This window comes from Drosophila navojoa, chromosome X (assembly GCF_054131105.1).
Source record: "Drosophila navojoa isolate 15081-1374.11 chromosome X, UAZ_NAV_1.0, whole genome shotgun sequence".
In the NCBI taxonomy this organism is placed as follows: Eukaryota; Metazoa; Arthropoda; class Insecta; order Diptera; family Drosophilidae; genus Drosophila; species Drosophila navojoa.
The window spans coordinates 9,950,217-9,978,166 of record NC_142895.1 but is presented as its reverse complement, the minus strand read 5'-3'; the positions used below and the strand labels follow the sequence as shown (position 1 = coordinate 9,978,166).

General features: G+C 35.6%; 2 protein-coding genes across 9 annotated transcripts; one reads left to right on the top strand and one right to left on the bottom strand.

The window, feature by feature from the left end:
* Nucleotides 1–1,373: 1,373 nt before the first annotated feature.
* shi (dynamin-1 shibire) lies at nt 1,374–24,307 on the bottom strand. Of its 8 annotated transcripts, none has more exons than XM_018107578.3 (17): nt 24,172–24,307; nt 22,762–23,383; nt 17,811–17,884; nt 16,991–17,747; nt 16,805–16,921; nt 16,506–16,734; nt 16,279–16,436; nt 16,051–16,157; nt 13,948–14,141; nt 12,799–12,918; nt 11,779–11,790; nt 9,196–9,399; nt 8,974–9,067; nt 8,780–8,916; nt 8,567–8,709; nt 5,206–5,352; nt 1,374–2,133 (listed from the first exon to the last, which is right to left on the bottom strand). In XM_018107578.3, the coding sequence occupies exons 2-17, from the start codon at nt 22,905–22,907 to the stop codon at nt 2,052–2,054; spliced, it is 2,721 nt and encodes a 906-aa protein (XP_017963067.1). In that variant the 5' UTR covers nt 22,908–23,383; nt 24,172–24,307; the 3' UTR covers nt 1,374–2,051. The 8 variants fall into 8 exon arrangements, with proteins under 8 accessions (XP_017963067.1, XP_017963069.1, XP_089120509.1 ...); XM_018107580.3 differs by lacking the exon at nt 11,779–11,790 and adding an exon at nt 10,810–10,815; XM_089264383.1 differs by having other exon boundaries at nt 24,156–24,179.
* Nucleotides 24,308–24,731: 424 nt separating this feature from the next.
* Ubi-p5E (Ubiquitin-5E) lies at nt 24,732–27,710 on the top strand. Its single transcript, XM_030386308.2, has 2 exons — nt 24,732–24,922; nt 25,704–27,710. Exon 2 carries the CDS (start codon nt 25,715–25,717, stop codon nt 27,542–27,544), a length of 1,830 nt encoding a protein of 609 aa, XP_030242168.2. The 5' UTR covers nt 24,732–24,922; nt 25,704–25,714; the 3' UTR covers nt 27,545–27,710.
* Nucleotides 27,711–27,950: the final 240 nt, after the last annotated feature.

Genomic DNA, 27,950 nt, shown 5'->3' with positions numbered 1-27,950 from the left:
GTTTTAAATGAACTCGAACTAAATGCAAACATTCATTCCAATAAAAAAAAAAAAACGAACTTAAATCAAATTACAATCTAATTACAAATTAAACTTCATTATGAAAAAGAAATTATAACTGTTGTAACGTGTTACAGTGTATTGCGCAGATGGTGGAATAGGAGGGATGGTGCAGTGCACGCACTGGGGTAAAGAGGGAACTGCAACTCTTAGCGCTGCCAATATATATATATATCAAAACATACCTGCCCAAGCTGGGTCTCGCCACTGACCAGACGACACATAGACTAGACAACTAGTGGAAAGCTTTTTGCACGCTCTTCCTGGGGCTTTAGCACCCCAGACGGCTTTGGATTCGCTCGGCGAATTCCTTTTAGGTTCGAGCTACGAAAATATACGCTATGCAAGTTAATGCCAAAAATGCAAATTTTTACTTGTAAGTGAAAATGAAATTATTCTAGAAATATGGAGTCACTGATTCAAATTTTTGAGCGAAATTCATTGATAACAGTTTTTTTTTTTCTCTTTTTGTCTCTCCAGCGAGAGTGACAAATCCGTATGTTAAGAAATCCACTTCTTTCTTTGCGATTGCTGTCAGCGGGACTAAATATCCCCTTCCTAAATGGAGAGTCTGCTTTTAGGCAGTAGATATACAGCGCCACTACACAGGGCAACCAATAAAATTATTACTTTGCGTTGCAAAGCTAAAAAGCAAAATTTGTGTTTTATTCCGATTGAAGTGCTTACATTTTCCAATTAGCAATTAGCTTCACTCAAGTTGGATTACGCTCAACTCAAGCGAAGAGAGCGAGCGAGAGCGACTGTTCAAATTGTAGCATGGAAACACTGGCTTGGAATTCCAACAAACTTGTTTCCGCGCACATTTTGCTCAGAAGCCTCATCGGCGTTCGTTCCACTAAGTACGATAAAAGGGAATTAAATGTACAAGCCTCACACATAATAATGGGAGATTTCGCGACTGGTTTGCAACTTAGCTAAATGCCCAAGTACTTTATTATCCGTTTGTTATTGAACTCATGTTTATGCCCTGTAAACTAGCCAAAGGGGGCACATTTTTATACAGACATCTATAATAAATACAAATGTACGAATTTTTTTACATATTTTTTTGTTAACTTTATTTTGCGATTGCTATAAATAACATTATTTTAATGCTTACAATTTTTATATTTGTTGCTTATGTTTAACTGTTAAATTAAATATTTGTATATTCATTTAGATTTATTAATATATTCATATAAATATACATACATACAATTAAATTTAATTTTTAAAAAATATGTAAATATCAATTGTTGTATATTTATATGCGGGTGATTCCCACTCATATATATTTTGGAAAATATTGTGAATTTAAAGCGTTTCATGTTTTTATTCATATTTTGTTTGCTTTAGCATTATTTTTATAACAATTCTTTGAAATATTTACAATGCGTAGGAGAAATATTTTTTTCCTCCTATTTTTATTATTGAACTTTAACAATACATAGATGTATCCATATACAACTTTCAGCGTGTTAAAATTGTATGACTGTATAACGGTTTTAACTGTATGACTGTATGACAGTTGAGGCTGCTTTTTCACACTTTACATCACTTACCCTAATTACAAATATATATATATATGTATGCTGGTGTGTATGTGTATGGGTGTGCCTGTGCTTGTGTGTGCGTGTGTATAACTATATATAAATTGTATATATGATAACTATGCTATATCTAGCTTTACCAGTCGAAAGTGTTTCACTACACACTTTAGTACAGAGTTTCACAACAATCATTATAGTATATATATTATACTGTATTAAAAAAAATGGGAAATTATTAAAATATTCAAACACGCAAACAGCATACAGCCAGTCGCACTCTCTAACACACACACACACACACATTTATAATAATACAAATTACAGTGAACATTTAACAGTACAATTCCGTATTCCAAATGCGTACGCCATCTCGCTCACACTGCAAATGTTCAATCCGTCCAACTAGCGCTAACTAGCTGACTCGCTCGCACGCACGCTCAATTAGTAGGGTCTGCCATTGGTCGTGTTGCCATAGTACGAAGGACGTTCGGGTAGCCGCGGCGGCGCATTCATGCCAGGCCGACTGTGAATACAAAATCACATTCATCAATCAAAAAACTATTCATTAGTAAAACATCAAGAGTTATATAGAGAGATAGAGAAAAAAAAAAGAGAGAGAAAGAGAAAGCGTATTATAATGCATTTTAGTTAGATAGATAGTCAATGATCAACTCACCAGCAGCACAGCATATTAATGTTAGTTATTGCTCCTTTTTTGTATATAAAAAAGAGCATGACCAAAGCGAAAACCAACACCAGTAGACAAACAACGAATAAACGATATGTTATCGACATACATACATATACACATATGCACATACAAGAGCGAGGGAATTTTGAAAGATAGACTCTGTCTTCTCAGCTGTTATGCATATTATTATAAAACGAAACATTTGTCTAGCATTCTTTTCCCAAGCTTCGCCTGAAACTGGAAGTTCTGCTTTATTTACAGCGCTGTCAACTAAGACAAAAAGTCCCACCTTAGCAACTAACAGAGTAATTGGATTCCAAGAGAATACATAAATGAATGGAAATGCAAATGGTAAGCATAAGGTTTACCAGCAGCAGCAGCAGTCTTAACAGTCTTTGTAGCTAACAGAAGCCATATAAAATCCTTTTAAATTGAATATGTTACTCTTAGCTAGCAAACTCTCTTGATTTCTTTTACAATTAACCAAAAACAAAATAATTAAGCAGCTATACTTTTTTTTAAATATATATGTATATATATATATATTATGTATGTATATATATATATTTTAATATACATATACACACAATTAGCTTTTATTTATAACATCGTAGATACACGCTCGTCTCACATTTTGCATTCTTTTTTTTCATGTACATGTTATCGATCAATCGATTTTGTTATTTGTATGCATTTAATCGTGACATGCGCTTTGCATACTAACTTAATACTTTTTTTCATTTGTTTAATATCATGTAGCTGTTTTTCTTGCTAAGTTTCAATTCAATAAACATCAGTTGATAGATACTACATTTTGGTTGTGGGTACTCCTTTGCGAAAGGGAAGGATAGGATAACACACATAATATATATTTAGATTTATATTTGTATGTGTGTATAATGTAGTCTGTATGTTAGTGTGCGTTACATAAACAAACATAGATAGAAGGAGCTAAATTTTTGTGACATTTCTATGTAAAGGGATAAATACATATATATTTTTTTAGATTTATATATATATATCCATTATAGTGACGCGAGATGAATAGTTACAATCGATAAGTTATCGATTAAATTATATAGCTATCTTTGGATTTAACGGTTCTTTTCTTCTCTGCATGTTATCGATTAATTGATTAGTGCTACGCATAACACATATGGTTATCTAATTTATAGAACATACATATTTAACAAAACATACGCGAGTAATATACATATGTATCGAAATATATATATATATATATATATTGATATACATATATACTATTTTATATTACATGTATCGAAAGCTTTTTTAGTTAATTCATTCGCTTTCTTTGTGTATATGCTTCTATTGCTTTCGATTTCGATTCGCGCTTTAACTACAATAACAACAGGCTAAAATTACGCTTAAATGAGAATGCTGAAATTATCGATAAATACTTGCACAAGTTTTTTCGTTAAGATATATATATATATATTTCGAGGCTATGGTCAGCATTTGTTTAACATTTGTTTTCCATTGTATTGTTACCCGATTTAAAATGAATTCGTTATCGATTTTTAAATTATCATATATATCGATAACACATCAAAAGCTGAGTACTGAATATTGCTTGAACATAAGCTAAGTCGTGATGTGTTAATTAACAACTGTTAGGCATAAGCTCAACTCACTGCCAAGCGTATCAGAGACATGCGCTTAACAGATGTTAATGCAGAGTTCAAAATTTGAACGTTTTTCGTCACTTTTCAGTTCATTTGTTACTGTTGTTAATAAACGAACTAAATATGGCGTTCAGTTGAACTACATTAAATATTTCATTTGTGCTTAGTTTAATAATCATTTACATACATACGAATGCGCATACATATACATATAGCTGTATTTATATAAATATGTTTTATAATAATAATAATGTATGTAACCTTTACTAACTCTAATACTGTTCCTCTCTATCGCTCTACATAAAGTCCACATATATTAAATATGGAACAATAAAACACAATTAGCAACAATTTTAATTCTGTATTTAAGTGAGACAGCTTGAGAGCTAGAGTTAGCTTAAGTGAAATAGAGAGAAAGGCTATGTATATGTATGCATTTAATTTAATCGCAACAATTTAGCTCTAAGATAATTTCTCTTTTAATATTTATAATTTATCGAAAGCAAACAATTGCTGAGTATATATAATATACGGCATTATGTGTGTCTGTGTGATAGAGTGTGAGTGTTTGGCAGTAAACCATCGATCAAGATATCAACAAATTCAGGCTTCCATACATATTTGCAATCAAACATAAACAAAGTACGTTATCGATAGTTTTGTGCCTACTCTTGCGCACGGAATGTCAGGAAATGCGTATGCAATAAATAAACAACAAACAGAAACAACAAATTCCTCCCATTTAAAATAAAAAACAAACTTTTTTGATGTTTGGATAAATATTTAGGCAATAAATTTAGTCGCCACACACATACATACATAGATGTGCATGTATGTGTGAAGGCGTGTACACACACATGAGACACATATTCATATATACAAAAAAAGAGAGGATTTATATAAAAGCACAAAATGAGTGGAAGAAGAATAGGAATGTGAGCGTTCATAAATAACATAATATACAAATATATATGTATGTAAATGGGTTGCTTGGTTGATTGGCTGATTGATGAGAGAAGGAAATTGGAAAGGAAAAGGAGAAAGCAGCAAACGTAGACGCAAACGCAGCGCACCCAATTGTGCTCTCTTGTTACTGTGCTTGCGTATGCGTATGCGTGTGTCTTTGTTTTTCGTATTTGTTTTGCTTTCTGTTGCTCTTTCGGTATTGCGCTTGCTCGCTTGCACGCATGCTTGTTAAGCTTGCTCTCTGGCTCGCGCTCGCACTCGCGCTTGCACTTGTTGCACAAATTTGCTTTACTTGAACCGTGTGGCAAAGACATTGGAGAGTTCATTCATGGCCGCCTGGCCCACAGCCTGATTCACTTGTCCGCGCATGCTCTCCGGGATGTAGCGATTGGCGCCCGCCTGCTGTGTAATGGCACCGCCGACAGCTCCAGTGACGCGACTTGAAAGTTGGAAAAGGGGATTTTGTACTCTTGCTGTTGCTTGCGGTTTTTTTTTTTTTTTTTATTTTTTTATTTTTTGTTCTTTTGTTTTCTTTTTTGCGAGAGAAACACAAATTCTAAACTAAAGAGGCGCTTGGCTATGTGATCAAACATGTATCGGAACGCTTGAAACCCCTTTTTATCGATTTGTCTGTTTGGCTGCTTCGGGCGCTGTGATGTGTGTGTGTGTGTAGGTGTGTGGGAGTGTGTGTGTGTATGTGTAATGTTTATTTGATTTAATCACAAATTATAAAGGATATTAAAGAAACAAAAATGAATGAAAATCGCTAAGGCAACAAAAAACCATAGCAAGAACAAAAGGCAAAATACACATAAATATGAGATACACACACATGTATATACATATGGTCATATATGTACACAAGCAGAGCAGAGCAAACATATGGGAAAGAAATAACACATAATAGAATAGTAACTATGTTAATAAATTAAAGCAAATGAAAGCAAATATAATTTAAAAAAAAAAAAAAAACAAACACAAAACCATTATACCCTGATTTCTCATTTTCAATGGGTTCAGGGTATAAGAAGAAAACAAAAACAAAAGGAGTTGTGCAATAAACAGCTGCCACACGCCGCGCTTTTCAACACTGTTCTACACGCCATCCCACAAGAGACACAAGTCCACAACGACAAATATAGCCGAGAGCACATAACGGAAACGGAACTAACTCTAAGCCACAGGCTTTCGAAATGAAGTCTGACTGTGAGCTGTGAGAGTGTGAAAGGGAGCGAGTGTGGAAGAGGGGAAGCAAAATGGAAGCAACGACTGCTCACAGTGCTAGCCAAAATAATCCAACATGTCTTGTCAGTCTGTTAATATATGTATGTATATATATAGAGAGTAGGTTTATATATGTATATATATATAAATGTAATTTTGAATGTATTTTATTTTAAATAAACTATATATTTATTTGATTCTTTTACGTAGTACACACACTGAACAGTAAATTTGTAACTTTTAGCCCATTTAATATTAATAATTATATATATATATATATATACTTGTGTGTATGTATATATATATAAATATATATGTATATTTGTATATAATGTATATATCTTTTCATTCTTGCGTTTTTTATGCTTTAGTTTTTTATAACGACAACAACAACAACACAAAAAGGTACTTTAGTTAACTTAAGCATATATTTTTCCATTTACTTTTCATAACGTATATTTCATATGTTTCTATATATGTATATATGTGTGTATGTGTATGTGAACATATGTGTGCACACTGCCCTCTCTTAACAATGGGAATTCCCAAGGCTCTGCTCTCTAGGATATTTTTAAAAGTTTTTTTTTAACAACACTAATGAGGAAATCTAAAGAGCGTTTACACTTCTGATAGATATTACTCTTATATCGCTATATATGCATATATTTATATAAATATTCTGTGCTTTATACTTTAATTGTGTGTTTTAAATGTTTATACATATACATATGTATACAGATATTTGTATATACACATATATTTATATATGCATATATTTCTTCCTAAATTAAATTATAAGCAAACGCATCCAGATATTGTGTATAAATATATATATGCGAATAGATTTTGTTTTTTCTTTTCATATATAAACTTTAACGGTTGACATCGTTGTTGTTGTTGTTGCTGTTGTTGTTAATATTATTGTTTTAGTGGTTGCTGAGCGAACTTTTTCGTGTATAGCTGTAACACATTTGCTAAAGAGAGCGAGCGCAAGGGCGAACGCTGAGCGCTTGAGCCTGAACTTGAAGTTTTGGATTTAGGAATTTTTCTCTTCGTTTGGTTTGTTAGGTTGATTTAAGCTGAAGCGTATTTTTCAATTTTGTAATTTGTTGGTTATTTAATTTGAGATCTAGAGAGAGTTAATGTGTGTGTGTTTGTGTGTAAGAGAGTGAGTAAATGCCTGCGGGCCTGTGGCTGATAGCTTAGCGACGTCTGCAGCATTTGATTTACAGTGAAGCGTTGGACATGTAAGCATGTGAATATGGTTGCATGTTACGAGTGCGAGTATGTGTGAGTGAGTGAGTTAGTTAACAGTTATTCGTTTGACATTTGTTGTTGGTTTATCGCATTTGATTTGCAAATTTGCAAATGTGTGAGAGAAAAAGAGAGAGAAAAAAGAGAGAGGAAGAAACAAACAATTTGGTTTTGTTATATATTTTTGTTTTTTAACTTTTCGAAAACTTTTCTATTCATTTTTGCTGTTTTTTTTTTTTTTTTTACACGGGTAGACAGCGCAGAAACCAAAATCAATTAAAAAATAAAGGAATTATTTGATTTGTCGATTCTGGCAGCTTGCCCTCAACTAAAACAAACACAAAATAGTCGACTAAAGGATAAACATACAAACACACACATACATATATGTATGCATGTATATTGGCGCTGCAGGCTTTGCTAATTCACTAATATGCAAATTTAACTATTCACTGTGATCTATATTTACACTGGAACTAGTTGGATATTCAGAAGTGGACAAGCTGCCTTCTAGGGACAAGGACCAAAAGAAGAAAAACAAGCAACACGAAAAATAACAAATTTTAAACATATATTTAATTATCTCTTGCAGATGATAAATGTTAGATGAGATTTTATACACAATATTCCCCTTATTAAATTAGGTACTTTTTTTAGTGTATGAAAGAGTGGGCTAAATATCCCAACCGCAAGAGCGTGTTAAAATTTCCCAAAATGATTAAATTATTGGGATGAACAAAGGTTCATAGGTTTTTTTAGTATTTAATACTAAGAAATGTCAAAGTTTGTTAGTTATAAACACAAAACGAGGAAAATGCAAAAATAATATATAAAAACTGAAACAAAAATACTGAAAGCGTTTGCAGCGCTTTGTTTGTATGCATACACATTAGTATATATGTATGTATGTACATATGTTATATACATATAAAAGTTAAGAATAATATATATTGATGTGTATGCGCTTTTATGTATGTGTGTGTATGTTTGTGTAATGTGTGTGGCTGCATATAAAAAGAGGTCCCAATCGTCGAAAAAAAAAAATAATAATAACAAGTAAATAAAACTAAATAAATACTGGGAATACTGTATATGTATATACATATATACTGTACAGGACGCACTAAGCCAAGTTGAAAGCAATGAAATACACAAGTTAATTGTGCTCTACTTACGATGGTAGCAATGGGGGTGGCAGCGCGCCGCCAGGCCGGCCGCCAGGCAGGGGCGGAGCTCCGCCTCCTGGGCGGCTGGGAATAGCGGGCGCTGGACGACCCGTTGCCGGTGGCAAAGGTGGATTACGGCCACCCAACGAGCCCTGAAAATTGCAATAACAGAATATTATGTTTGATTGATTGATTGACCGATTGACGGACAACGGCGCTCACCTGTGCGGTGGGTGCGGGCTTGCGTGGTCCACCGGGACTGGGCGGCGATAGACCCGGATTCTCCAAGCCACTTGGTAGCCAATCGTTCTTCACTGGCGGCGGCAATGGCGATGATACGGTTGCCATCGATACGTCACCTATAATTGAAGCATGGTTAATGATCCGTTCTTGAATCAGGAATCTATATTGCTTACCAATGATCTGCAAAGCATCCTTGCAGGCGCGATACATGCGCAACATTTCCTCACGTCGTGTTGCCGACTCAGCGGACTCTTCCATCATTTGTGCCTGGCAAGATCGAAATATAGATAAGTAACGAGTGATGATTGATCAGCATGTATGAGCTGGTTGACTGTTTGATTAATCCACTCTACTGTACACTCGAAACTTTACATCTATCTAGTTGGTATACACACCTGATCACCGGAGGCATACAGATGTGCCAACAGCTCTCCATTGATAAAGTCCTTGGCATTATTGATGATCAGCATCATAATTGCCTTGGGCACCATATCCCGCGTGGTCTTGGTGACGATCTTCATGTAGGAGTCGACTAGATTGCGGATTGTCTCCACTTGACGCTCCAATTGAGGATCCGAGGAGCTCTCTTCGTTAGCCGACTGTTGTGTTATCGATTAATCGATTGATGGGTAATATATATTTTTGTTCGTTTTTTTTTTTTTTTTTTTGTGGAAAGTTTTGTTCGTTTCATTTAATTAGTTGTTGATTGTTTGGTTGATTGGGAAAAGTGGGGCAAAAAGTAATGGAAAAAACAAACGAAGAAACAATCAATAAAATGAAAAAATTGTGTTCTCTATTAGTTTTTTTTTTTTCTCTTTTGTTTTGCACAAATCGAAACAAATGCCAAAAGGTGCAGCCGATAAAGTAAAGCATTATATAGTACAAATTCAACAAATATATATCATCTTTAGATTTCCAAATCTATATGTAAGTTTTTCTTTACATTTTTTTTTTTGTTAGTTCAACTTGAAAACCAAAGTGAAAATTTGATTAGAGGAGAAAAACCAAACACAAGAAGCCAAACTTTACAGTATCCTTAAAGGCAATTATTATTATTTTTTCATTTCAAAATTTAAAAACATTTTTTTTTTTCGTATATTTGAAGTGCTCAATAAAAGAAAAGTAGAATAAATACCAAATAGGAATATACATTATACAATAAATACTATTTTGGAATGCTACAAATATAAATGTTAGGTCAGAAATTTTCAGTTTGTGTATGTGTGCGTGTGTATGCATGAGTGTGCATTTCTTTATCATCGTGATTTCATGAGCTGGGATGAAATCCCTGAACTTTTCTAGGTTTTTAATTGCTATAAAAGCTAAAAGTAATGAACGATATAAATATATATCTTTCAATTTGAATGAAGTGAAACATAAATAGTGGAAAAATACCATTAACAGTTTTATAGAGCCTACAAAAATTTATAGACTTTATTGAAAATTCCAAAATATAGAAAATAGTGTGATTGAAATTTTTGAAAAAGAGAACTACAATGAAAAGACATTGAATTTATATTTAATATTTTCCATTGGAAGAAAGTCTTAGGAGATGTAATTGACAGCTCTGTCATCTAGTTAAATATATTGTACTAAAGATACAAATCTTTAGCTGCTTTCGATAGGTGACTATTGGAATATCAATAGTCCTTAAGCGAAAATACTTCGGGCATTCGATAATTGCCATAACTTTTTTTTTGTAAAATAATGTTATGCATGAAAAGCAATTAGAATTAGTTCAGTGGAATGAGTATTACTTTCTCGATTGTTTCTATATACATAATATTCAATATGTAAAGTCAATGTGTAGGTGGAAAGCTTGGAATCGTGTGATTGCAGTGTTAATTATTTGGAATAATACGAATAAAACAACGTAAATCGTTAAATAATGCCAATGTTAATTGGGTTTACATTGGGTTTACATTACGAATGCATCAAAACAAGGGTGAAAAGTACGTAAAAGTTCAAAAAGAGCAAAGAAATTGAACGAAAATAAAGTTTGAACATACTTTTTGCTGTTAACAGTTGATTTTGGACATTTTTATAGATATTTCGCATTACAAATTTGATTTGTAATTTACACATAAATATATATATATATACGTGTGAATAAACATGTATATACATATATATATTTGAAACGATACATATATATTTGAAATATATATGTATGTGGTTATTTTATTTTTTGTGTGTGTTGAGTCATTTCGATTCGTTTGGTACGTGAAAGGGGGAAAAATAGAAGAAAATAATTGATAAAAAATATTGTAAATTAAAATTGTATACATATATATGTATAAATTGGTATATATATATATATTTAGATATATATGTGTGTGTAGATATATATATATATATATTAAGAGTTATATTTGAAATATGGATCTATTACAAATAGCACACACCTTTAAGAACACAAATGGGGGGAGTTGTTTTTTTTTTTTAGTTTTAGTTTTTAGGGTAAGTAGCGAAGTGTTTAAGAAATTCCGAATTGAAATCCCCAAATTTTGTGTGGCCCAAACAACAATTTTGTTAATCAGTGTAAGCCAAATGAGAACACTTCAATCGTATGTGACCGATTGCATAATACTCGTTCACGTGACATAAATTAGTTGGATTTCTGTGGATTCGCTATTCGAAATTATAGATGCCAGAATCTTCTATACACATATAATATGTCAATTTAAAATTTTGAATAGTGTCTAGCTTGATTGATTTCTTCAAAATCTTAGCACAGACAAAAATTGCATAAAATATGCTCTCATTTCACTAAGTGAACAAGTATTACTAAATTATATAAATAAGAACGAAACAAAAAAATTAACTCGAATATCAGGCCCCAAAATTTGAAATAAAAACCAAAAATATAAACTAATCTATGAAATAAAATTAAATGAAAAGGGAGTTAGAGACAGAGATAGAGCGAGATAGAGAGAGCGCAAAGTATATGATAAAAATGATGATCGAAAGAAACAAACCTCTTGTCCTTCCTGCATATATATATATATTATATATATATATTTATATATCACATATTCATTATAAAACGCATTTCATATATTTCGAAATATATCATATTGATTTTTGTTTTTCGTTTGTCAAAAATAAATAAATAAAGAAACATTTAATAAGTTATTGCTTTGTCAAAGAGTTCAATTGTTTACAACTAGATATTTGTGTATTAGAATATTAAAGAGTTATGTTAATTGTATGTTAGTTAACATCGATCATAAATTTCTGCTGTTATGGGACACACTTGGATAAGAGGGCGGAAGAGGACTCGAATAAAGCGGCAATAATATTTTAGCTTTACATTAACTGTTAGCACATAATTATGTTATCGCTCTGTTATGCAATTTTAATAGCAAGAGCTGATACCTGTTGGCGTAGACAATTATTATGAACAGAAGACATCAATATATATGAGGAGCATGATAATAACAGCTGTCAGCTTACAAATTACATTTTACAGGAATGTTAATAATGTTAGTAACAGCTAGCAGCGAGTAACATTTATGAATAGGGGTTATTTAATTCACTGTTAATAACAGAAATATCAATGCTGCTATGGTTGGGCAGCTGTAAGCTCAGCCAATGCTAAGTAACAGCATGTTAAACAACAACTGTTGGCAAAAGAAATGCTAATTAAGAGCAGTACACATATTATGTAGCTTAAGTGTCAACAGCTGCTGTTAACATTTATATAAATAAGGCATTATTAAGCTGCGCAGGAGGAGACACAAATGTAGATAGAGGGTACACATAGAGCTATACATATACAGTAGAGTTAGAGCTATGTGTGGCATAGAATCTGATGTCATGTTGACACATCCAAGCATGAAAATGTTAATTAACATTTGCGGCTATGCTGGATCTGTTAACTAAGAGACAGATAAGACGACTTAGGACTGACTTAACAATATATATAGTATATTATATGTATATATATAAATATACATATTTATTTAGAAATATTTATGTGCAATATGAATACGTACCTCGTCGCCATTCTCCTGGGTCTCCTGCTTTTCGGGATAGACGCCAGCGCGTAGGAATGATGCCTTCCATGATTCAACATCCTCCACCGTCTCGCACGACAACTCCAATTGTTTGTAATCCTAAATGCACAATATTTGTATATATATGTGTGGGTGTGTGCGTGTGTGTGTGTGTGTGTGTGTGTGTATGTGCAGGAGAAAGAGAGAGAGAGAGAGAGAGAAGCGTCCAAGCGCAAAGAGAACAAAATGGATAGGTATTTTTCGTCAAGCATTTAGCATATGGGACAACTGTATTACGATTACGGTATTACGGTATTACGGTATTACGATATTACGATATTACGATTGAGTACTTGGACGGGTTGGTGGCATTGGTTCGTTATTGTCGGGTTCATTTTTAGTTTAGTTTACTGTTTGTGATTAGCTTTCTATTTAAGTTGGCTGAGTTGAGTTGGGTTGGCAGCTGGACCAGAGTTCAGAGTTAGTGTTTTGGTATATTGGTGGCATAACGGTATATATCAACATATATACAACTGCAGCTAGAGTAAATATATATGCATATATCTCGCTATCTAATTAACTGGTTTATCGTATTTTGTCATTCTCATGCTCACAAATCGATGGCCAAAAAAATAGAATTCGAGTTCGTCTTTCTTTTTGGCCTCGACTTGAACACAAATGTTGATAAAAACATAGTAATTTTTATCTTATACAAAAAAATTAATTAACTGTTTTTTCATTTATTTTTAGAAACTAGTTTCGAGTCTAGTATCAAATTGTTTTTGTTGTTTTTTTTTAATCTGGGACTTGAACGCAAAATTGTTGTTGTTTTTTTTTTTTAAGAAACAAAATATTTGTTATATGAATTAAAATTATTTTTTTTTTTTTTTTAATAAATTTTGATGTTTTGTATTTGAATTGAAAAACTAGAACAAATAGTATATATTATATACCATTTGTTGTAGTTGCAAAAACCAAATGCAAATGTTTTTGTTTATCTTTTTTTCTTCTCTTTTCGTTTCGTTTCTTTGTTCATCTATTTGGGATAGATTTTTAAAATATTTTGTTCATTCTTTTTTGTTTTGTTTTGTTGTGGTTTCATTTTGAAACGAAAATTCATTTTTTTGTATGCTAACAAAAATTACTAACCTTATAAACATTACGTCCGTCGGGACTGAATAAAGCAAATGTAACACGTCTAGACATTGACATAAAGCCCTGCTCAATATCGCGCAATTTCAAACCATCCAACGGCAACATGAATTTCTTCTCCTTCTCATCCTCGTCCTTGTACCACGAAATGCTCTCCGATGTCAACACAAACCAATAGGGACGAGAACCACCTGCAACAGACAACACATAGCATAGAATAACCAGAACGATATTCAAAAAAAGAAAACAAAATTTAAACAAAGCAACAATTGAATAATATACATAAATATGTATACACGAGGGCTGTTCAATAAGTTGGCAGATTACATAGATTTCCCAGAGATAAGTCCTTCTCAGGCTTCTGAGGATTTGGAAAGTTAGGTTTGTTTCCATATGTCAACAGAGCTCTAAATATGATCTCTAAATATTCGTTCATTTATCACACTATGCTTCTCTCAATCAATCTTTCAGTATGCAAATAATTCTCCGATTGCGCTCTCTGCTCTCTGGTCAATGTCTCATATTTATATTGGAATTTCTGCTAAACAATTTCTTTCAAGGCGTCAATTGCCGAATATTTGGGGATAAATTTAATGCCCTATATGTATAAAAAAAAAGGCTATATTTGTCATGCCGTGCCATTAAGTATAAAAATCAAGTATTCCCCATAAGAAAAATACAAAAAGGAACCACTGACTTATAGAACAGCTCTCGTTTATGCCAATCCATAGACCTATAGTTGTTAGGTTTTAAAGGTTTTAAAATAAATTTCAAAGATAACTTAAATATTTTGTATACATATATATATACATATGTAGATATAGACATAACTTAGTTTCTATCTGAGCAAATGCATGAATGATATATTATGTATGTATGTGTATTGGTGGATGAATATGAATCACAGATATGATGAGCCAATTATTGTTGAATATTTATTTCTGTATGTGTGTAAGTGTATGTGTGTGTTTAACAAACGGTGTATTAGCAATGAAATAGTTAAAGATCGTTGAATACAAACCAAGTAGGCGTGGCAAAAACCTCAGCAAAGCTTTGCGATTAATCCACAAGTTTTTAAGGCAAGAAATTAAAAGTACAGTACCGAAAAGAAAAACACCAAGAAAAATTCAAAAAGGAAAAACCAACCAAAGAGGAAAACAATTGGACGAAACACAACATAAAAGAGAAGAAAAAGCAATAAAAACAGGACAAAAACAAAACAAAAATTTGCAAAATAGAACTCTAAAAAATATAAGCTCAATTACATAAAAATACTTCAAGTGCTACAAAATTGAGTAGAGTAGGAGTGGATGTACTCTACTTTAGATACGATAACTACGTGTGTGTGATCGATTTCGAATGGTTATCGCAATTGATTTCTATGCATGTCATTAAATCGATAAGCATCTCTATACAAAACAGTTGGGTTGAGTAGCTAACGAAACTTTTTAAATCGATAGACAGTCGATCAAGATTCGCAGCAGATGTAGCTTCGATATATATATATATATATATGTATGTATTTCTGCATGGTCGATAAGTTTATTAGTTGTGTATAATATAGGAAGAGCAATAAATCGTTTGATTATGATGCGAAAAGCCATAATTCAATATGAAATTGTGATATTTCTGGACATTTGTTTACTATATGATATTGGAAAGTGATAAATCGATAAAAATTTGAATGGTAGTTACATATATGAAATCATAAATTACTTTCATTTATAATCTATTTACATTGGCTGTAATATTTTCCCTTCCAATTCTATTATTTGCATAGGATTTAAAGCTGTCTATCGACCTATCAAATTTCTATTCGGTCTCACGACTTGAAGCCACCAGGTGATGGTTCGTTTATCGACTAATCGATAGCTGAGCTCTTGCCAAAGTTAGTCATTTTATTATGTAAACATATAGGTAGTTAGTTGGAGGTTTAGAGTAGTGAGAGTTGAAGTTGTTGTTGCGACTGTAGTTATTATAATTGTTGTTGTTGTTGTTGTTGTTTAGTTATAAAGTTTGAATATGACATGGACAAGCATTCGGCTAAAGTATACATACATATATAGATATAAATATATATATGTGTGTATGTGCACATACCTTTCATAATGCCCAAATTCTGAATGACCATGTGACCCTTGCGTATGACCTGATTGCCCAGCTGTCGGGTCCCGGTCTTATTTGCATTCTCAGATTTATTCTGAGCACTGAAATTACCACAAAGAAAGAATAAGTATAAATAGGATATTGTAATTGAAATTTGGGGAATTTCTTCAATTTGTTCATCATCGATCGGCTGAATAGACTAATCGACAGAGTGCAACATACTTGGCAAAGCCAATGAAATCCTCGTGATTGGTATTCATGTAGGCGAGCTCAAAGTCAATTAGCAACAGGATTTGCTCCTTGCAGCGCTGCTCACGCTGGCGCACATGCGTGGTGATGATGCGTTCCGTTTCCTCGCGCAATCGTGGATAGCGACTCATCTTGAAAGAGAGACAACAAACAGAAAATAGACTCGTTGATGGACTTCAATTGTGATCCAGATGCTTCACCTTGTCTGTGCACATGCGCACAACCGACGACAATTCCTGTACGACTAGATCCACACACTTAATGACCGGCTCCTTGAGCAGGGCAATCTGACGCTTAACGATCGCCTCGAACGCCATGTCTGGCGTGAAGAGACCAACACGAATTCCGTGTATGTTGCGTATGGCAAACGAGATCTCACGTCGCAATTCCTTCTCATCGCACGCCATTTTCACAATCTCAAAGCGAAGACTACAAACGAATATACATTAGATTATCTCTATATACATTTGTATTTGTATATTTATATATTTTCGCTTACCGCTCATGGAATATGCGATTGATCTTGGCACCGCCAGACAGCTCGTTTGTGTTGACCAAAGCGGAGCCGCTGCCCTCGATGGTACGCTCAAAGTCCGACTGCAGTTGCTGTATCATTCTGTAATTGTGTGAAAAGTAGATATAAATATCTTTATATATATATATATCCTTTGCTTTGTTTACTTACTGGAGCATAGCCTTTGTCTTGATGCTGGCATCGCCTGGCTGGAAATGCTTAAACTCTTCGACCTCCTTCTCAAGGGTGAGCATCTGCTTCTGCAATTTGTCGCGCAGTCCTGGCAACGTGTCACGAATGTGATTGGTGAGCTGTTGATTGAGGACACGTTGCAAGTATGGTGTGCCCAGGCGATCGGCCATATGGCGGTACGATGGATGGCTGAGGAAGAATTTGCGCTCAGCGGCCAATGCCATATGGATATCCTTGCGTCCCTCAATATCCTTTTGCGAACGATTTACAACGCCAATGTAGCCGCGACGCAACGGCAACAGCTTATTTTCGAGTATATCACGTGCATCCGTGCCCTCGTCCATGAGATCCAATTTGGTGATGACACCAATTGTTCGCACACCCTGCGGATCCACCTCCTTGGCCAGCTTGAGGGCATCCGAGTTGGCCAGATCGGTATTGGCCGGCGTTACGGCCAATATAAGGCAAGTATCCTTGCGTATAAATTGCAATATCATTTGCTTAATCTGCTGCTCAATATCAGGGGGCTGATCACCGATGGCCACCTTCGTCAGGCCCGGCAAATCGATCAGTGTTAAATTTAAAACGTGCGGCGAATAAACACGCAAATTAATCGGAATGTTTGAGATGCCCTTGTTGCTGCCGGTCACACGATCCGTCTCATCTTCGATCTCTTTGCGTATGTCATCGAAGCTGGTGAACTTTTTACCCTTGCAATGCAGAAACTCGCCATGCTCTAAAATCAACGAAAAACATCCATTAGCATATATAGTATATAGATGATATAGAGATTACTCACCGGTTACTCCGTTGATCAGCTGCAAAATTAAAGGTCTGCGCGTCACAATACCCGAACCACGAGGCAGAAAGTCTCTGTGAAGATCATCAACAAAAATAAAAGAGAGCGAATGAGAAATCCATTAATTGTATTTGAGTTCGTTTTTGCATTTTTATTGCTGTTGTTTTTTTTTTTTTTTTAAGTATGTCAATTGAATTGATTTTATCAATTGCGATAAGTGTCTCCCATGAGCATTTGACAAGCTTTGTGAGCTGCCTCTTGAAATTTATAGAAGGAATGTTTACTGAACCTTTTAAACCAACTTGACTTGATAACGCATTTGGAATTTTGAATCGAATGGACAAAGTTCCCTAATATGGCAAAATCAATAAATCAAATTTCGAGTATATCCAATTTTACGTTCATGAAAACATTGAGAAATTACTAAACAAATTTTAGATATATATTATTCATATATATAAAGAAGTATATATATACATTCTATAGCTTCGATAGATAAGAAAGCCTTGCCTCAACAAAATGTGTTTCTATACATAACAAAAGGAAATCTAGTAGAAAACACAAATTTATATCTATGTAAGCCAAACAGACTTTAACACTATCAAGTCGTCGATAAAGCTCATTGAATTTGAAGCGTTCCAAAGTTCTCTAACAAAGCGCAAATTTAAACAAATTTGCATTTGTGGCTAGCTTTGGAAATATGCCACAAAATGTAGACAAAATTTCTCAAATTGAGAAGCAATTCATTAACGATACACAATCGCAGTGTTATATAATACTATCTATATCTGAAGCGTACCCGAGTTTGTGAGAGAGACAACGCGCAACAACAAAAATTGCACAGTTGCAATAATATTGGGGAATTATGATTATGATATAAACACAAACAGCTTTTGCTGTACATTTCCAATATTCCAGTGAGAGCACTGTAAGCCGAATTCAATTATGAAGAACAACTAAAATAACAACAACAAATGGCAACGACAGTGAGTCAGAATGTTAACGGCACAATTATCGTGCCTCTCAATTGTTCCACGGATCTCAATTACTTTGATTAGTTGAGAGCTTATAATTAGAAGTATTATTATTGCTGTTATTATTCACATTGTGTGCGTGTGTTTTTTTTTTTTCAATATATTTTTGGGATTTGTGGGAAAGCTGATTAATGCCAGCAAACAACGAATGTGTGTGATTAATTAACTGGGAAATTTGCTGCTAGTGAGCACAGTTTGGAAACAGTTTCTATATACATATATATATTTACATACATACATATGTAGGTATGCATGTATTATGTATTTACTGTTACTGCTGCCTGCCTTCAGATCGGCGCTTATGCTTTGACCTGTTTTATTATGGTAAACAAATCCACCCAAAGTCAATATAAGCCTTACCACAGACACACACACAAACACAATATAATATTAACAAACAGCTGCAGACCTAACGGTAGTAAAACTCTTATCGATAATGCAAACAATATCAATTAAAATGACAATGCATGAATCATAAAAAAAAAACTGTGGCCGACGCCCGAAATGAGCATTAGGAGCAACCTGAATTGCAAAAAATACAAAAAAAATATATATATATAACACGCACGCACACACACACACACACACTATTCAATAGGAGGAAAATATTGAGATTGAAAGAGTTGGCAGAGGGGGTGAATTTCGACTGCTTATCTTATCAGCATAACACAAAAGTCCACAAATCCTACGTACTACATACATATATGTAAGAATAAACATAACTTTGAAATAAATGCCTACATACTATCTGTGTAGCATTAACAATTCACACACAAACACACACATATGCACACAACTGAATTTATTCAAGTGTACATAAAATGCAATGTTATCAATTACATGAGATGAGTAACAGTACTGTGCGTGTGTGTGTATAATGTCAGCGCACTTGTTTGTTAAAATTTTCCCCCACAATTTCCCATTCAAATTTGATTTGCACCGTTTTTTTTTTTATCATTTCGGCAAAAACAATTAGCAATTAGAGTTGACAAAGAACAACAACAAAATGAGCTATAACACGAAAACAGCAGCTAAAGTTAAGTAGACACATAAATATATACATACATACACTCATTTGCATTTGTATATGCGGCTGTAATGCAATACGCCGGCTGCGTCAGCTGCAGAGAGCGCAGCGATCGCTCTCTTTCTGCTACTGCTGCAATCGAAAACAAAACACTCTCTCACGCATACACACGCATAAGCACGAATTATGAGATCAGCTGCTGTGCATTCTTTTGCTCTTATTGCTTTCGCTGTCGTTTCATTTTTTTTTCTGCAACTTTTATGTTGATGTATTTCTTTTTTTTAAATTTAAATAGGTTGTTACCCTTATTTTTTTGTGGTTTTTGTTTTCTATTTGCGTGTCACATATTTAAATATATTAAGAGAGGGAGAGAGAGAGTGACTGTTCATGAATTCCATAGAAATATCCCATTTAGAAATAAAATAAAATAACCACTATTCTACATTAAACCATATACATATAATATATATGTGTATGTGTATAAATATTAAGATTTAAGAAAGTGTCAAAGGAACAACAAATACCATGAACTATTGACATTTCAAGCTGGGCTTTTGAAGCAGATACTGCTGCTGCTGCTGCTGCTGCTGTTGCTATTGAGTTGACATTGAACAGACACTCTGTCTCTGCCACTCTCCTCTCTCTCTCTTTCTCTCTCTTTAAGTTGAAGTCTCTGCAGCATCATTAACTGACATTGATGGGAAAAAAAAACCTGCATCAGCATAAGTGGCATAAAGTATAAGAAAAACTAGGTCATTAACGCACACATGTGCACATACACATATATTTATATATATATATATATATATACATATATGTATATATGTTTTCATATATGCATGCACATAGGCATATACATATGACTATAGATACATATATACATGATAACATACATATGTATGTACATACGCCTGTAGCCATGTACATACATATATATGTGTGTGTGTCTATGTGGCCGGCGCATGCGAAAACTAACGGCTCAGCAAATGAACTGCGCTTGGCCAATCTGCTGCTGCTGCCATTGTTGTTGCTATTGACTGCACGCCAGGTTACATAAGAAAAACTGCATACATATCAGCTTTATATGCGAAGACGGACTCTATGTATGTGTGTTTATATCACGCTCAAGAGTGTTAAAAACACCCACGTCTTATTCCAATGCGTACATAATTTGTATCATAATATACATATAAATAATTATATGTATGTGTGTTTGCGTGGCAAGGACTCACATACACATAGCATAAATAGCGAAGCTAAATAAGATGGTTAGATTCCACTACACATGCACATATACATTTTTATACATGTGTGTGGGCGTTATGCTGTAGGCGGAGGGAGCCAAACTCAAAAAAGGATTTTGTCGTGTATAACAGTAGCTGAGTATTATGTAATTTTGCAATTTTGCATAGAACCCACCTACACACACATAGACCCACCCACGCATACACAGGCAAATATGTACATATATTATGTGTGTATGTGTACGGCTGAAAGACAGAAAGCTCGCGTTCCATTCATTAACAGTTACAAAAGTTACAACAGTAGGCAGAGCCGACTAAAACTGGAGGAGGTGGGTGACAAAAGCAGCAACTACACAAATGTAGGCTAGCGTTAGCGACGACGCCGACTGCGAGAGCGGCAGCATTGCATAAATGTCAAAGTGAAGTGTAGCAAAGTGGAGCGAGCGCTGCCGACTTGTGTATGTGTATCTGTGTGTGTGTAGGGTATGCGCAGTGGGCCGTGTTGGATTCAACACAAGAGCCAAGCGCACATAAGAAAAAGGAAACAAAAGCATGTGCGCTGCGCGCTGCAAAAGGAAATGTCAGCATGCATTGATTTTTTCTTTCTTCTTTTTCAGTTTGCCCATTGTCCGTTTTTTTATTTCTGTTTCGGGGCGTACGAATTCTGTGGGTTATTGTATTTGTTTTTGTCATCTCATTTTCAGGGGGCGGACGACAAACGGTGATAGATAAAAACGAACGAAGCGCAATGAGCGCTGCGCAGCCAGCGAAAAAGGCCCCCAACTAAAACGGTATCACAGAGTAAACGAAGTAAGTGCTGTGCTTGTGCTTAAGAGAGTGGGAGAGCGAAAAACAAAATGGGAGAGAGCACAGTGTCGTTGATAAATATGTTTTTTCTTCTTTTGTAACTGTTATTGTCCCTTTTTATTGGAAGCGAGTTTATGGCACTTGACGAAACTTTTAAGTTCCAGCATAAATATGCACATTTGTATTTATCTAAACATATGTATGTGTGCGTGTGTTTTTATAAGTACATGCGTAATACGCTTGCAAAGCTTACTCAACATTAATCAGCAGCGATGATTCTATGCAAGCGCCACCAACTGTTTTATACCATGCTCATCGTGCTTTTATATAAACATGTGTAGATGTACATATGTATATATTAAACTATGTGCAAGGTGGTTGTCATACTGTTGCGGCCACTGCCAACAGAACGCTGACCATGTACAACTGTATGCGCATTTACTAGTTTCTATATACACAGCGTGTACATTTATATTAATGGGAGAGGGGAAATTATTGATGGCCACCTCCTGCTTCTGGCAAAACACCCACTGACCGAACAGAACGAAGAAAAAAATACAACAAAAACCAGGAATGCTGCTTCATTGATTATTCACCAAAATTCACGCGCACACACACATACATACATATATGTGTGCGTGTTGTGCGCAAACACTGAGAGCGAGAGCCTAGCGCACGCACACACACTTACAACTCTCTTATATATATGTAGAGACATCAATGCTTTCGCGCAAAAATATGGATTTTCTTATTGTCTGTATTTCTTGATAGTAAAGAAACAAAAAAAAAAAAAAAAAAAAAAAAAAAACAATCCAAAAACGGTTGAGAAACACACTTACTTGCCCACGAAATTCTCCAGCACTGAACTCTTGCCAGCCGACTGTCCTCCAACAACAGCAATCTGTGGCAAATCCAATTGCATGTGCACACCCAGCGATGTGAATGCATCCTGCAGTTTATTGACGATCGGAATTAAGTTGTCCATGGTGACGTAGCCGTAGATGAAGACGTAAACGAAGACGGCGAATTTGCTGATACTGGCCTTTCAATCTCTCGCTGTCACTCTCTTGTTTGCTCTTGCTTTGCCGCTCTCTTTTAAACACGATCGAGTTTGGTTGTGTTGTGAACTTGCGTTACGTTTTACAGTTAATTACTGTTGCTGCGTAAACAGCGCTTAGGTATGAGGACGTCTCAGTCTCTGCCACTGGCTGCTGCTCGATGTTTGCTGCACTCTGCTGCTGCTGACTGCGACTTCTGTTACGTTCTTTTCGTTTCCTTTCCTTTTTTAGTTGGTTATCAAATTGGTTTTGAATATTTTCTCTCACTGTCTTTCTTTTACACACTCACACGCGTATACATATATATTGATATATTGTATATACATATGTATGCGAACGCTATCTTCCTCTCTGCCGACACCAACAAACACTGCCACTTGTGTTTTAGTTGTTGTTGCTGCTGCTGTTGTTGTTGAAGAAAAAGATTAAATTTAATTAACTGCAAAAGCAAACAATTGACAATGGCACAAAAAAAAATTAACAAAAAATTAGCACACACTGCTAAAAATCGTCAAAAATGTTCTTATAAGAATCCAGCACAAGCACCGAGACACATACACACACAGACGCACGCACACACAGAGACGACACGTTAACTCGAAAGCATCGATACGCCACAAGCAAGCGCGTAACGTAAGCGTGCCTTTGGTTTTGCTTCTGCCGTCTATGGCAGTGGCTGCGCTGCGGATGATGATGACGACGACGACGGCGACAGCGACGCGTTGGGGCGGGTTTTAATGTTGCTGCGCTCTTGCATATGCTTTTTGTGTGTTCGCGCAGGGTTGTTTTTGTTGTTTATCAGAAAAATATACAGCGAATTTCAGCTAACCGATATCGATAGACTAAAAACTTAAATTTATTATTTTTGATTTCCGACACATAGACAAAATAAAATTCACAATTTAAAAGCACTTAGAATTTTTGAGAATGAGAATGAAAAACAAAATATAAAACCCAAATGTACAATTGCATGCACACACACACACACACACAAAGAAGTTTCTCGCTTGGCAATAAAGAAAAAATTATATATATATCTGAATATATATTTATATAAATACAACTAAAATGTTTATTGTTTATTGTTTGGCAAGGTGGACAAAAATTATTTATTGCTGTCGTCAACGGTCAACACAACTTCCGAAAATTAACTGAAGGCGACAATGAGTAATTACAAAAAATTACGCGTACCGAGCGCTTGACGTCCGCCCCTTTTGGCTTTGTTTTTGCTTCTGATTATTCGATTAGAAATACTTTTCAGTGCTCCGCATTATCGATATGGCTCGCCAGGGAAGATAATACTTGAAATCATCCACTTTCCATTATCGACTGGAATAATTATTAAATAAATAAATATTCTAAAAATGTACAAGTGTTAAATTTTAAATATCACATCTTACAGATCTAACTTTAATAAAATAGTTGCATTTTTTAGGCTTTTGAATTTATTTGCGATACCATATAATTTATCGGCATTTTTCATTTAGCGCCATTATGACAAAAATACGTTTGTATTAGCATATATTTAATAATAATATTGGTCATATTTTAGACGTTTGTAATATGCAGATGCATAAGTAGTCTAACGCTTATATGACAATTTCAAAAAAATTGTTTTCTGTTTTCAATAATCGTATAGCCTTTTCAACTAACAGCACTATAATTTAACATTACCAGACTACAAGTGCTTAACAGCATCAATCTACTAACACATCCGATACTTTTATTTGGCAACCTTACTCCGATAACCCAATGTTATTAAAATAGTGGAGAAAATCGAAAAACACCAGTTCTGTTGTGAACTACATTTTGCTTATTCGTAAGGCAGTGCTCAGCCAAAGCAGACGTGCTTAGTGCATATTTTCCAATTACAAGAAAAAGTGCAAGAATAAATTTATTTCAATACTTGATTCAAATTATTGTAAACTAACGCAAAAAAGAGGTACGTACATATTTATAAGTGCATCTATTGAAAGAGAACTTCGCGAGTATCTAGAAAACTCCACATTTTTAGTCTTCGTTAAAAAATTATAACTGCATTTAAGAACAAAGAAAATTGTGCAATGCAATGCATACACACACGAACACACACATACATATATAATGGGCATATGTACGTCTATAATGGGCATTTACATGCATATATTGGGGGAAAACTATATCTAATAAATATTTTCTTTTAAGTTGCTATATTTTAGATCCTTCTTTATTGCTTATAATTTCAATTGCCCATTTTTTTGAGGTATACTGTAAGTGCGTAGTTGCAAACGCCATTTTATATTTTTCACACTTCAAAAATGGCGTCGGACAAAGAACAAGTGCAGTTATTGAATACATATATGTATGTATATATTGTATGCATGTATGCGTATATATCTAAACTCATGCATTGCAGAGGTGATTAGAAAAAGAAAAAACTGATTAGTCATTCTTCGTTATATATTTTTGGAGTGGTGAAATTAAGTGGATCATACATATAGTATGTATACATTGATTATTGCTATAAACTATTTTATTGTGCGCAGCCATTTGTGCCAATTTACGAAAGCAGGTCACGGCGCAGAAAAATTCTCTGCGCACTTCGAGCACAGTATTCAAATGAAATCTTCCAGGGCTGCATGCGTCAGCATGACCTCAGCTTGCATTAAATCGATTTCTCAATTTCCTTGCACATACATACAAGCCAATTTATTTCCAAAATTTCTTTTTCTTAATTTTTGTAGAAAAGAGAAATATGCAGATCTTCGTCAAGACTTTGACTGGCAAGACCATCACCTTGGAGGTTGAGCCCTCGGACACCATTGAGAATGTGAAGGCCAAGATCCAAGACAAGGAGGGTATTCCCCCAGATCAGCAGCGTTTGATCTTCGCTGGCAAGCAGCTGGAGGATGGACGCACTCTGTCCGACTACAACATCCAGAAGGAGTCGACTCTTCATCTGGTCCTCCGTCTGCGTGGTGGCATGCAGATCTTTGTCAAGACTTTGACTGGCAAGACCATCACCTTGGAGGTTGAGCCCTCGGACACCATTGAGAATGTGAAGGCCAAGATCCAAGACAAGGAGGGTATTCCCCCAGATCAGCAGCGTTTGATCTTCGCTGGCAAGCAGCTGGAGGATGGGCGCACTCTGTCCGACTACAACATCCAGAAGGAGTCGACTCTTCATCTGGTCCTCCGTCTGCGTGGTGGCATGCAGATCTTTGTCAAGACTTTGACTGGCAAGACCATCACCTTGGAGGTTGAGCCCTCTGACACCATTGAGAATGTGAAGGCCAAGATCCAAGACAAGGAGGGTATTCCCCCAGATCAGCAACGTTTGATCTTCGCTGGCAAGCAGCTGGAGGATGGACGCACTTTGTCCGACTACAACATCCAGAAGGAGTCGACTCTTCATCTGGTCCTCCGTCTGCGTGGTGGCATGCAGATCTTTGTCAAGACTTTGACTGGCAAGACCATCACCTTGGAGGTTGAGCCCTCGGACACCATTGAGAATGTGAAGGCCAAGATCCAAGACAAGGAGGGTATTCCCCCAGATCAGCAGCGTTTGATCTTCGCTGGCAAGCAGCTGGAGGATGGACGCACTCTGTCCGACTACAACATCCAGAAGGAGTCGACTCTTCATCTGGTCCTCCGTCTGCGTGGTGGCATGCAGATCTTTGTCAAGACTTTGACTGGCAAGACCATCACCTTGGAGGTTGAGCCCTCTGACACCATTGAGAATGTGAAGGCCAAGATCCAAGACAAGGAGGGTATTCCCCCAGATCAGCAGCGTTTGATCTTCGCTGGCAAGCAGCTGGAGGATGGACGCACTTTGTCCGACTACAACATCCAGAAGGAGTCGACTCTTCATCTGGTCCTCCGTCTGCGTGGTGGCATGCAGATCTTTGTCAAGACTTTGACTGGCAAGACCATCACCTTGGAGGTTGAGCCCTCGGACACCATTGAGAATGTGAAGGCCAAGATCCAAGACAAGGAGGGTATTCCCCCAGATCAGCAACGTTTGATCTTCGCTGGCAAGCAGCTGGAGGATGGACGCACTTTGTCCGACTACAACATCCAGAAGGAGTCGACTCTTCACCTGGTCCTCCGTCTGCGTGGTGGCATGCAGATCTTTGTCAAGACTTTGACTGGCAAGACCATCACCTTGGAGGTTGAGCCCTCTGACACCATTGAGAATGTAAAGGCCAAGATCCAAGACAAGGAGGGTATTCCCCCAGATCAGCAACGTTTGATCTTCGCTGGCAAGCAGCTGGAGGATGGACGCACTTTGTCCGACTACAACATCCAGAAGGAGTCGACTCTTCACCTGGTCCTCCGTCTGCGTGGTGGCATGCAGATCTTTGTCAAGACTTTGACTGGCAAGACCATCACCTTGGAGGTTGAGCCCTCTGACACCATTGAGAATGTGAAGGCCAAGATCCAAGACAAGGAGGGTATTCCCCCAGATCAGCAGCGTTTGATCTTCGCTGGCAAGCAGCTGGAGGATGGGCGCACTCTGTCCGACTACAACATTCAGAAGGAGTCTACTTTACACTTGGTGCTCCGTCTACGTGGAGGCAATTAAATTTGAGCACTTAACCGCTATATGATATAAAATTGGAAATTATATATGTACTCGGCTAACAATAATGTATTCCATTTGATGTTTAATTGGCCTTAAATGATTCGCAAAATCCTAAAGTATTAAAATATTCAATAAAATTTAAATTGTGTGCGTTCAATAATAAAAACCTCTTTGATTTGTTTTTATTTTAGTAGGATGTAGCAGAGAATCGTTAAATAAGTATACATATGTTCTGTTTTAGTTGCACTCGTTGAGTAGGAATTTTGTCCATTTGTTTGTAGCTGTGGGCGGCATTTAGCAACATGTATCGATGAAGTGAGTCTGTCAATAACAGAGCAGCATGTGTCCAAACTTGTAGCAGCAACATTTACGGAATATCGATACTGCGATTAATCGGATTGTGTTG